General features: G+C 42.1%; 2 protein-coding genes across 3 annotated transcripts; one reads left to right on the top strand and one right to left on the bottom strand.

Moving 5' to 3' along the window:
* Positions 1-36: 36 nt before the first annotated feature.
* On the bottom strand, positions 37-6,742 carry ngly1 (N-glycanase 1). Its single transcript, XM_026155575.1, has 12 exons — positions 6,554-6,742; positions 5,176-5,290; positions 4,830-5,039; positions 4,061-4,223; positions 3,755-3,974; positions 2,784-2,905; positions 2,346-2,491; positions 1,918-2,028; positions 1,653-1,838; positions 1,203-1,388; positions 677-854; positions 37-592 (listed from the first exon to the last, which is right to left on the bottom strand). Exons 1-12 carry the CDS (start codon positions 6,652-6,654, stop codon positions 417-419), a joined length of 1,914 nt encoding a protein of 637 aa, XP_026011360.1. The 5' UTR covers positions 6,655-6,742; the 3' UTR covers positions 37-416.
* On the top strand, positions 5,809-11,976 carry oxsm (3-oxoacyl-ACP synthase, mitochondrial). Of its 2 annotated transcripts, none has more exons than XM_026155576.1 (3): positions 5,809-6,523; positions 7,079-8,128; positions 11,047-11,976. In XM_026155576.1, the coding sequence occupies exons 2-3, from the start codon at positions 7,134-7,136 to the stop codon at positions 11,447-11,449; spliced, it is 1,398 nt and encodes a 465-aa protein (XP_026011361.1). In that variant the 5' UTR covers positions 5,809-6,523; positions 7,079-7,133; the 3' UTR covers positions 11,450-11,976. The 2 variants fall into 2 exon arrangements, with proteins under 2 accessions (XP_026011361.1, XP_026011362.1); XM_026155577.1 differs by lacking the exon at positions 5,809-6,523 and adding an exon at positions 6,845-6,993.
* The last annotated feature ends 248 nt before the right edge of the window (positions 11,977-12,224 follow it).

Below are 12,224 nucleotides of genomic sequence, written 5' to 3'. Positions count from 1 at the left end.
ACACAGCATTATTAAATGTACTATCTGACACATAACTGAATATTGTAGGTAAACAGCCCATTTTTAATTTGCAGATTTAACATCAAACAGTTTATTAGTAACAACAGACCTGCAGTACTCGGACCCTAACAGAACAGAGTGTGAAACGTCTCCACGCACTACAAATTGCAAACACATTTACAGTGGAGGGAAACATTGCAAAACTATATGGCTTTATGGTTAAAACTGTGCAAGTCTCATGTTAAATGGCCTTCAGTCAAAGTAAGAGATTAAATTGTGTGACAGGAATGAAAGTCATATCTTAATGAGTCCATCATTAGGCCATGCATGTCCAATCATCCTGAGGAATTCTATATTGCACTGAAACTACAACCCAAACAGCTCTGCATGTCAGAGTGATCAAGTATTTTTAAGTGTTAAGCATCTTGAAGATGAACGATGACTTCAAACGTAGACTCCTCCGTCTCCTTCAAGCTCTGTCTGAACAGCTGAGAATGCTGCCATGCCGTTTCCCCCGTGCCCCCGCTGACTTCTGCTGCAACGATGAACTCTGAAGAGCCACACAGACTGGAAAAGGACTGCGCACTGCCATCTAAGAGTTCAAAGGTGGGGGAGGAAGTCAGGTGGTTTCATGGCAACACAAAACAGGATGCTGAATATATGTAAATGCCGATACCTCCGGAGAACTCTGCAGTAAACGGGCCCGAGCGCAAATGCCAGCAGGCTTTCCCAGAGTGGTAGGTCTGGCTACTGGCCATGATAGAGACAGACTTTATCTTCATTCCTGCTGGAGCAAAGTCAAACTTCCAGCTGATTCCTCCTGCAGGAGAGCCTTCTGTCCGAGCCAGGTACACCTAAAGAAATGCAATCACATCCACTCCGTGGAAATCCAGATTTTCTTGCCACGTTCACTCAATGAATTTTCTCTATTTTGCATTAAGAGACATTTCCACACCTACTGTTATTAAACATTTTCTAACCTGATAATTGTATTTTAGTTTTAAACTGCTGCTCAGAAAAAATAATTGTATTTTTCTATGCTGTTTAAAACAAACTCAGTAGAATGAGCTCTAACAGAGGTTTGGCACTGTCCATCTAGAACAGGAGACCAGCATTTGTTCACTTAGTGCTTGACAATTATACATATACAGAGAATAAAGGTAAAAGATAACGACACTGCTATAAAACAAAAACAAACATACCATCTGCCAATCATGTTCCACCTTTCTGAAAATTGACTCCGTGCTCCACGCGCACTGAGACCAGCTCTGGATCAGTTCAGAGCCATTGGACACTCGGCAGTACTGGTCTTTGGAGGCGCTGTAGCGTATATGGAGCATCCTGTCACTCTTCTCTTTGTCAGTCGGAGTGAACACAAAACCTACAGCCTGGAAAGAAAACGCATGCTTTTTCAGTAAAATGTACACTTCCAAACGGTGAATCTACTCAACAACTGAAGAGAGGCCGCATCATCAAAATGTGTTACTGAGAAAGCTGTGTGTTTATTGCATTGTTGTGTCATTTTCTGTACATGTTGATGCCATAGCTACAGCAGAATCAAAAGGATATTTTTAGTATATTGCTGATAACAAGAAGCCTGTTTAAATGTCTGCTCAAACCGATGCCAGAGGCCATATTTTGTTGTACCGTACCTCTGTGGAGGTTTCTTCATTGCTCGCTCTGGTCTCTCCCCGAGCTGTTCTCCAGGCCAGAGAGCCAGAGTTGCGCCCGCCTAGCTCTCCTGCTTTAGGTTTCTTCGGAGAGATGAACTCCACCAACTCGACAAGCAGCCTCTCTGTCAGTTCTTTCTTCCTCTCTGGACTCAGGAACTGCTGCCGCTTTAATGACAGAGCAGCAGGTGAGTGCTTTACACCAGAGACACCACAGTAATTAGTCTGTTAAGTGAGTTAGTCTTACCACTGCAGAGAGCCTATTAATGGTGTGCAGCAGCCAGGCCTCCTGAACCCTGGTCCTTCTCAACACAACCTCTGGATGATTGCAGGAATACCTCCATGTCACATCAACCACCTACAGCACAAATCCACACACACCCACAACTGTTCAAACAACCAGCTGTAATTATCTGAGCTGTTCTTAAGCTAGTGAGGGCTATCCCCCCCCAAAGATATAAACATGAAAGAGGCCGTGTCAAAGACAGCAATATAATCTCATATATACACTTAACTCAACTTTGACTTTGAGGGGGAGTCGATATCTAAACACAGAAACATCTATACCTCAACACAAAGTGAGAAAGTACAGTGCAGATAACAGCATTCGTATTAAATAATAATACAATAGTAGTACAAGTTACAACAGTACTAGCATGTGTCCATTTCTTGTACCTGGTCCTTGGAGAAGCCCAGAACATAGGCCAATTTTTTCCCCCAACCGACCTCATACAGAAGAGGCTTATCACAGATATTCTCACATGGATCACAGTGTAGCCAGCGGCGCTGAGAGACAGAGTAAATCTCTGTCCACACATGGTCTGAAACACACAGGGAACACGACTCATTTACACACGTGTGCACCAGCACATCACGCAGGAATCTTAGGAGATGTGATAACGTTTTCTTAATGTACAAGCAGGTATGAGCCTGTCCTGTCAACATATACACTGAAGCTCATCTTTTATGTTACTTAAAATGATACAAACTCAAGTTAAACAGTCTGTATGATCCAGTGACGCTGAGAAATGTAAGAGCACGACAGAGCAGAGTAAACTGACATCTTTCCTCTTTGAGCAGAGAAGCAGAAAAGGTGTCCAATGACGTATATACCTGTGCTGTCCCAGATGTACCTGGCCTCAAGGCCAACAGCCCTGCAGCACAGGGTGAAACAGTTGGCCCATTCCCCACAGCGCCCTCTCCTGGTTTCCAGCAGCTTCTCAGGACTGTTATACCTGGTGTTAACAAGAACAGACGAGGCATCCAAAATATGCCAGCCACACACACACACACACACACACACACACACACACACACACACACACACACACACACACACACACACACACACACACCTCATTTTGTTATGAACTTCACTGATGTGAATGTTACAGATTCTGAGATCCTTCTGTGACGCTCGTTACAGTTGTATCTCTATCACTACAATCAGTGGCTTTACTGTATTTACACGTGTTTCTATCTGGCTTTGATCCCAGTCTTCAGATGGCAGGAGCTCAGGACAGATTTGATCCAGCGTTTACAAACTAACTGTTAAAACTACGTCAGCACCATCATCCTTTATGATGTAGTTATCAGTAAGATATTGAACTCCTTGTGCTGTTCACAACTATTTTTAATAATGCTGTTTAATATATCCCATATTCTCTGAAATTTGTGTTTATTAATTTTCAGTATTTCTTTCTACACACATTCCAACATTTGTTGTTTTTAGGTTTTAGAGTTATTTTCTGCCTCTGTAGGTCTTTGATTTCTACAGTGAACATCTGAATATTTCTTTTCTTTTTCTTGCATTTTGTAAACTTTTTGTGATCCAAGAACAATGTGAAACAGAATTCTGCTTCTCTTAACAGTTTTTAGTTAAAACATGTTTTGTTTTTTGTTGTTTTATGTTTCGCTGCCCATATCTTTGTTAACTACATACCTTCATATGCTACATTCTGCTGATGTCTTCGTTTTGTTCTCTACATAGAAAATTGTTCAGCGAGCAGTGGAAAGCAACATATCCCTGCCTAACTCGCCGTACTTGTTTTGCAACCAAATGCAAACGTATAACCTACACTCACCTAGGGAATCTGGTGGAAACCCGGCAGCTCTGACAATAGTGGTTTTCCACTCGCTGGGCTCCCCAGTGGAGGTCATCGGTGCTAGGACTGAGAGAGGGAGCGTTCTGAGTCTGTCCTCCACAGAGGTGGCAGGGCAAACGGTCCACCCAGGTGAAGAAGTCATTTTTGAACCACCTGAGCAATTCCAGCACCAAGAAGTCTTCTATTCCAATTTTACATTCTGAAAACAGGACAGCAAGTCAAAAACTTCACCACACACACACACACGTTACATATCCAAGTTTTCTGTGGGTGAAATTTTCTTACTTGGGTCAGACTCATTAGCCTCCTTCAGCTTCTGTTGAGCAGCAGAGTACAGCTCCTGGTGAGGGATCAAACTCCGGGCTTTCTGCTGCAGCTCAGGGTTTTCATAAAGCAGCACATGTTGGAAGTTTGTTTGAAGAGTCACAAAGAAGCTCATGCTGCTCTCCTGACACAGAGGCAAATAAACAGACAGGTCTCCAATGTGTCATTCAAGGAAGTGAATGTTGTTCAGGCGTTGTACAGGCATTTGGCGGAAGCTTAAAATAGTGCTATTAATAATTTCCTCACTAACTACTGAAACTATGATGTCCTATAACTTGAAAGCATAACTGATATAAAGTCACACTGCTTTATTTTTTCAGTTCTCTGTCCACGTTGTAGAGAAAATATCCTCTGTACAGATCAGGAAACTGAAGATCCTTTCAAAATAAAAGTAACAAAAAGAAGATCCTTTGTGTTTTTGGCTTATAGAGTGAGTCTTGTTACCCATAATTAATAACTGTATCACATGACTTCAGCTAAATCATTGTAAGATGTCCCAGCCCTGGAATGCCAGGTGGTTTGGTCAGCTGTCCAATATCCTTGGATGAAAATCCACAACACAGTTACAAACTAATGTTCAAAGTGGCTAATTTCTGTGTTATATTCTTTATTTGTCACAAATCTGTCCAAGGAGGTCTCTATGCTCTGTAAAAAGAGGATAGAGTTGGCATGACCAAATTTAATCAGGGTTTCTCTACTCTCTGATTCATCAGTGAGTGTCTTTATTTACCACGGACGGTGGCTGCTGTGCTGGTGATGCTGCCGATAGGTTAGCCGCAGCAGTAGAGCTCGCTGCTGCTGAAGCTGCAGCAGGCACAGGAGCTGGTTGGACAGGACATCCCTCACGCAGCCTCTGGTCCCTTTCTGTGGCAATAGATTCCCTGATGAGCTTCAGCTTTTCCACTGATGCAGACTTGGGGAAGACTAAGTGAGTCTCAGCCTGGCAAGAGGTAGTTTGCTCACAGTCAAGCAAGTGAGAAATGTCCAATGGATTTCTAGGCAAGTTCTACACAGCAAAAACACCAGCTTGCTTCTAAAATAGAAGCCACCTGGTACAGTAGAAATGAATAAATTACCTCCTCAAATCCCATCTCAAAGAGACATTCTACAGCACCTTTGACAGGCAACAGCTTTGTGGAGAAAGTTGGATTCCCAATGCGTATTGATCTGTATTTCTCTTCATTGGGATACCTGTTAGAGATGACATAATAGTAATCATCAGGAATACTGACTGATACTAACCAATCGCACATTTTCAGTGTTGGCATTTAAGTTGTCCAGTATCTGCCAGCAGATATAATGTGCCTTGAATCCACTGTTTTTCTACACAAGTATCATCACAGCTAAGCAGACAACATATATGGATTACTCTATTGCAAATTATCGTGGGCCCTCTGCTTCACTAACTGTCAATTTACCCCCAAAAAAATCATGGTTCAAAGTTTACACATGTACACTGATCACTATAAAATGTTAGCTTCATATATAAAGTACTTTTCCAGATATCTGAGGCAATGTTTGAACATGAACATCTCAGAAACTATTACAGATATTTCAGAATGCTACGAGGTTGCATTTTACAATTACGCAAAACAAAACATGAAGAATGCTAATTAGAAAATGTGAAATTCATAGTCACAAAAACTAGAAAGTTTTATTTTTATTCATTTAAATTTCACGATACAGTGACAGTTGTGACGTGTTGTACAACAAAAACAAAATAGTAATAGGTATATAGATATACCATTCAGAAACTGCTGCTCGTTGTCTTCTGCAGTGTTAAGTTGGTTTCAGTGTGCTCAAACACGGGGCAGTTCATATTTTGAGAAGCCAATACTCAGACATTTTTTGATCCGCCTCAATTTACAGATCCTGATTTCACGTTTACAGTAAGAGAGTTTGTGTGGGGGCGGGTTTCTCGTGTACCTTCTTCCTGACGTTGCTATCACTTGGTATCCCTACATCTATCATTACAGCTGACTTCCTTTTCTTGTCCACCGCCACTATATCTCTGGTTGGTTAGCCATAAGCAGATGGTCAAGCAGAAAAATAAAACGAACAAACAAACAAACAACAAACCCCCAAAACATAATTTTCAGATGAAACGACCCACGTGCAAACCAAAGACACCTATGGTTATGACACATACTTCTGTGGTCGTTTAGAGTAGACTAGCATTCACCTTTATTGACACCTGCACTGACATATTTAGCGTTACTGTCCTTGTAGCAATAAATCGCTTAATCAACGTGTAAATATATAAATGTATTTTACATAACCAAAAACTGTTTTCTGTTAAGTCATTTAAACCCATTTCAATAGTTATGCCCTGATTTTCTAGGATTCGGCGAGTGACATAAAAGCTAAAGGGCATTACATTAACGGCTACAAGCGTACAAAACACCGAGGCTCGACTGCAGCTGGGTAAGCTTTCCTAGCGTTTCGTTGCCTTACCTTATAATGTTGTCCGCGTATGTAAGTAACAACTTTGTGACATCTAAGAAGACTTCATTTGGATTCTCACACAACGTCGTGACCGCTGGTGAAACAGCCATGTTGATATTTCTTGTAAAAAAAATGGAAAAGTCTTGTAAGTTTTCAATGCGCTAACGCTAAGTAGCTACTTTAGGGTCCTAAAGGAAGCTGCCCCATCACAGCCTGAATAAATGTTTGATTCGTCTGAAGGACTTAAAAAAATGTGTTTGAATATTTTTGCCATAATTATCCACAATTAAACACTTTTATATGTTTTCTTCCTGTGGTATTGAGTTGGTTGATTTTTGTTGGCCATTTAAATGGATCTGGCCTTTACTAATACTACCTAAATACAGCTGAAGACAAACACAAGGAAGGCATGGACACGGACATCATAAATAACCGCTAACTCTAGTCTGGTCTGTTCTGTAATTAGTTTATGTAAGTCCGTAATTTATATATTTTTTTCTAAATTATATTTCCTTTTTCCTCTGATATTTACAGTAAAAACTCCAATCCAACTAAGCCTGAAGCTGTCAAAGCTTACACAGACAGCAGGATGTCTGTTTTTTCACTGTTTTGTTGGAATAAACTACGGTTGAGACCACAGAACATAAGGACGCTTCTGCACAAGAATGCCGGTGTTTGTCCGAATCAGGAGTCTAGGCACCACAGCTCTGGGCGGCAACAAAGAAGGAGGGTTGTTATCACAGGAATAGGGTTAGTTTGTCCTCTGGGCACAGGCACTGCTCTGTCCTGGGACCGTCTGATCAAAGGTCAGAGTGGGGTAGTTTCCCTGGACTCAGAAGAGTACAGGACTCTCCCCTGTAGAGTGGCAGCTCTGGTGCCCAGAGGAACCAAGGAGGGTCAGTTTGAAGAGGAAACATTTGCTTCTCGTAAGGAGATCAGTAGCATGTCATCAGCAACCGTAATGGCCCTTGGAGCTACTCAGCTGGCCCTGGAGGATGCAGGCTGGTGTCCCAAAAGCCCAGAGCAGCAGCTCAGCACAGGGGTGGCTGTTGGGATGGGCATGGTGTCGCTGGACGAAATCGCTCGTACCGCCTCCCTCTTCCAAGAGAAGGGCTACAACAAAGTGAGTCCATTCTTTGTGCCACGCATCCTTGTCAACATGGCTGCTGGACACATAAGCATCAAACACAAGCTAAAGGGTCCCAATCATGCCGTGTCCACCGCTTGCACCACAGGTGCACATGCCGTAGGTGATGCAGCCAGGTTCATCGTTCACGGGGATGCAGTTGCTATGGTTGCAGGGGGCACAGAATCCTGTGTGGGGCCACTTTCATTAGCTGGCTTTGCTAGGGCCCGTGCCCTCGCGACCAAATGGAATAACAACCCTACACTTGCTTCAAGGCCTTTTCATCCAGAAAGAGAAGGTTTTGTAATGGGAGAAGGAGCAGCTGTGCTGCTGCTGGAGGATCTGAACCATGCAGTGAGTAGAGGAGCCCGGATTTACGCAGAGGTCCTGGGTTATGGGCTCTCAGGGGACGCTACTCACATAACTGCTCCTACTGTGGATGGTGATGGGGCATTCAGGTGACTCATTTCAAAGTTTTCTCACTTGATGATGCTGTTTCTTATTTGTTTGGTTTTTTTATTTATATATTTTTCAAATATACTGATAATCAGTAAAGTAGGGTAAGAACAAATATAGTTACTTCATGCAGAAATATATGCCCAAAATTTCATAAGTGGTGTTTATGAAACTGTGAATTTATAAAACTGGATCCCAGATAGAAGGACCAAAAAAATGGATGGGATGCAACAGGTACATATCAACCATGCAGTTCCATGTAATGTTTGTAGTCTTACTGATGGGTGGCAGATGATGTGGTGGTTAGTACTCTTGTTTCTAGTTTCTAGTTTTGCCTAGGACATTTCTGTTTGGAGTTTGCAGGTTCTCCCTGTGTCTGCACGGGTTCTCTCCAGGTACTCCAACTTACTCCCACAGTCTAAAGACATACATAGGGTTAGGTCAATTTGTAAATCTAAATTCACCATGCTGTGAATGTGAATGGTTGTCTGTTCCTATGTGGGTTGGGTAAGTGGAAGAAAATGAGTGCACATTAGACTATATGTCAGAGTTTAAGCCACATTTTTCGAAAATAAATACAATTCAGTTTTATTTATATAGCACCAAATCACAACAGCAGTCGCCTCAAGACACTTTATATTGTACAGTAGACCCTACAATAATAGATACAGAGAAAAACCCAACAATCATATCACCCCCCGTGAGCAAGCACTTTGGCAACAGTGGGAAGGAAAATCTCCCTTTTAACAGGAAGAAACCTCCAACACAACCAGGCTCAGGGAGGGGCGGGACCATACTTGCCAACCTTGAGACCTCAGAATTAAGGACACATTCAAAAGGGCTGTTGTGGGGGTGGCTGGAAACAGCGGTGGTGTCCAAATTCAGAGGCTGCATCCACCTGAGGACCTGTCCTTCGTGGTCTAAGTGGGCCGGGTCCTCCGAAGGCCGGGTAGGCTGGAAGTGAGCGACTGTGAAATTGGACGGTCTAGCCTTCAGAATTACGTCACGAGCTCTCTCGGTGTATTTAATCTAATCTAATAACTTTAACCTCAGCCAAACCAATTTACTCACGAACAAATAAAACACTGAAAAAAGCCAAACAATAAAAGTTATCTGAGTGACTCATATATCATGTTTAACCTGAGTAGCGAAAGACCGCGGGGGTTTGAAAACGATGTGCCGGGAGTTGGCTGTTCTCGCCGGCTCAGATATTTGAAGTTTACACAGCTACATTCTTGTCTTAAAATATGTTAAAAGTTTATTTTGTGACCCAGAAAGAGAAATAAGAGTAATATTAAAACTTATTAGCTGCCGCCATTGTTGGAAATTTGAATTGGCTGGGCCGCGCTATGAATTCTGGGATATGGTTTTTCAGTTTTGTTGTTCAGGTGGAAAATCATCAGGAGATATTCGGGAGAATGGTGGCTCCGGGAGATTTTCGGGAGGGGCACTGAAATTCGGGATTCTCCCAGAAAAATCGTGAGGGTTGGCATGTATGGGCGGGGCCATCTGCTGCGACCGGTTGGAGTGAGAGAAGACAGGATAACAGACATGTTATTTTAGATTCATACAGCACTCTATTCTATTCTATGCAATTTAACACTTTATCTAACTCACTCTCATCTCAGCCATGTTAGAGTCACAAATTACATGGACACATGTCTTTGGACTGGACCACTAATTGTAGGTAGGCTATGGTAGAGAACGAGATGAATATAGGCTGCTATGTAATTGTATCCATACCTTGTATTACCGTTACCAAGTTAAAGTACCTGTGCTTTAGAAAGAGTTTTGAAATATCATTTTTCAGTTGATTATGAAAATATTATTCTGGAAACAACCTCGGGTTTACAACATCATTGATCAGCTGTGTTGTATGCTGATATGTGTAAGGCACAAACACTAATGTGCTGTTATTTCTCATGTTCAAATTGTGTGTGCTGCTTTTTTTATGTTAGTCACAAACACACGAGTGTAAGATTAGTTACAATTTATATTTTCCATTTTTTAGACTACTGACATTTTGTTGCATCCACCTGGTAGCAGCATCGTAAAGGATGGATGAAGGGGCAGGAGAAGGGTACCGCCTGAGTGAGAGCCAGCAAGCATGTTATTTTGCTGGCCTAATTAGTTATACAGGAAGCTTGTTGCTTTGTGCTTGGTGGTAAGAGTGTTTTACCAGGTTGAAATGTTGAAGATGAGTAAAGATTTACTTGTCTTCCTATAAAAAAATCTTAAAATGCCTGTGATGCTTTAAAAACACCAACAAGCCTGGACTGGTCTCTCTGTTCTGTATGTTAATTGAGTTTTCTATCAGAGGTTTGGGGTTGTTGAGGGATTCTGTCCCCTTAGCACAGCTTCTCTGTCTTAGTGATATTATGTCCAGGCTGTTTATTTCCTGGAAGTATTCACATAAAGCATTTGTGACAAACTAGGGTCAATACGCTGGCATGCTTTTATCTCTTAAAAGTCTCAATCCTTTCATTGTAGCAGATACTGGTGTAAACCACACAGTATAAAACATGGATGTAGCCATCATAACAACATCTGTTAGTTTTGGACCTCACATTTTATAACTTGAACATTAGAAATCTGGCCTATACCATGATTTCACCTTATATGGATACAACGGGGGGGCAAAGCAACACTAAGGCTTCTTTCACAATTTGAATATAAAGAGAACCAAGTCCTCTTTATAGCGGTTACAGTTTCAGTCAATTGTTATGGGTATGTTGGGTGTTTCCTTTTACAGAGAAGTCTATATGACAACATCCTGAAAAAAATGACTTGAAATCTGTGCTGACATGTAAACATTCATGTCTTTGTTTAAATGGAGCAATAAGAATCTGTAGGGTAGCAAAAACAACACAACCAAGAAACAAGTTATCCTTAAACTTCCTCTTTCGTACCCTCTCCACAGGTGCATGTCCGCAGCCTTAAAAGATGCAGATGTCTCTCTGGCTGATGTCACATATATAAATGCTCACGCCACATCGACACCTTTGGGAGACGCAGCAGAAAATGCAGCCATCAAGAGACTTTTCCAGCAAAGTGCTAGCATCCTGGCTGTGTCCTCTACCAAGGGGGCCACAGGACATCTGCTCGGGGCTGCTGGGGCTCTGGAGGCAGCTTTCACCGCTCTGGCCTGTTACCACAAAGTCCTGCCCCCAACCCTTAACCTGGACCGAACAGAGCCCGAGTTCGACTTGAATTACGTTCCCTGCACAGCGCAGCAATGGCAGACTCGGGGTCGACGGGTAGCCCTCACAAATTCATTCGGCTTCGGCGGCACCAATGCCTCACTGTGTCTCGGCAGCATCTGAGGACACACTGGGAGCGACTGGGAAGTTCTCCTCATTGACCAGATCCCATCCAGGCATGACACATTTACTGAGAGTAGTGATGTTGGCTGTTTGCAACAATCTGCCCTGGATTTTTATGGAAAAACATCGTTTGGAATTTGTTCCTTCAGTCCATGTGTGTGTGTGTGTGTCTGCATCAGCTCCATTTCTGTTTGAGGGATTCAATTCAGTTCATATCTGGCAAACTTAACGACTCTCTGGATTCTTTAAATGTGCAAAACCCAATCATTTCTACAATTTACCATATTTATACTAACATAATCATGTCCAGACAACACATGAATGTCATTTTAAAAAAGCATCAGTTGTCACCATAGTGAGCTGCTTGGAAACAGGAAAACATTTCAGCATCTAAGTTTGTACCTCGGGTTTAAATACAGCTCACTAGTGTCAAATCTTGTAATAAAACACAAAGGCTTAAAATTGTTTTAGCCATTGTATTAATCTTTTATTTGCACTGCATAGACATAAAAATGGTCCTCAAAGTACTCACAAATATGTAGACTCATTAATTGACTGAATGACTTCACTAAACAACTCTTCCCATGGTCTCCATAACTGAGTAATGAGTTTGCTGTTAATGTTTTGATGGTGGCGGGATGGAGGCTTAGAGTGGGACTTGGTTGGTGTTTCTCAGCTGTAGCAGCGTGGGTAAAGGGAACGGTCAGAAATAAGTCTCATAACATGTTGTTGTTGTTGATACAAGGAGTGAATTGATCCTATTTACGTAAAAGTC

This window comes from Astatotilapia calliptera, chromosome 22, assembly GCF_900246225.1.
Source record: "Astatotilapia calliptera chromosome 22, fAstCal1.2, whole genome shotgun sequence".
NCBI lineage: Eukaryota > Metazoa > Chordata > Actinopteri > Cichliformes > Cichlidae > Astatotilapia > Astatotilapia calliptera.
The sequence above is the reverse complement of the archived record's forward strand: the minus strand, read 5'-3'. Positions and strand labels throughout refer to the sequence as shown.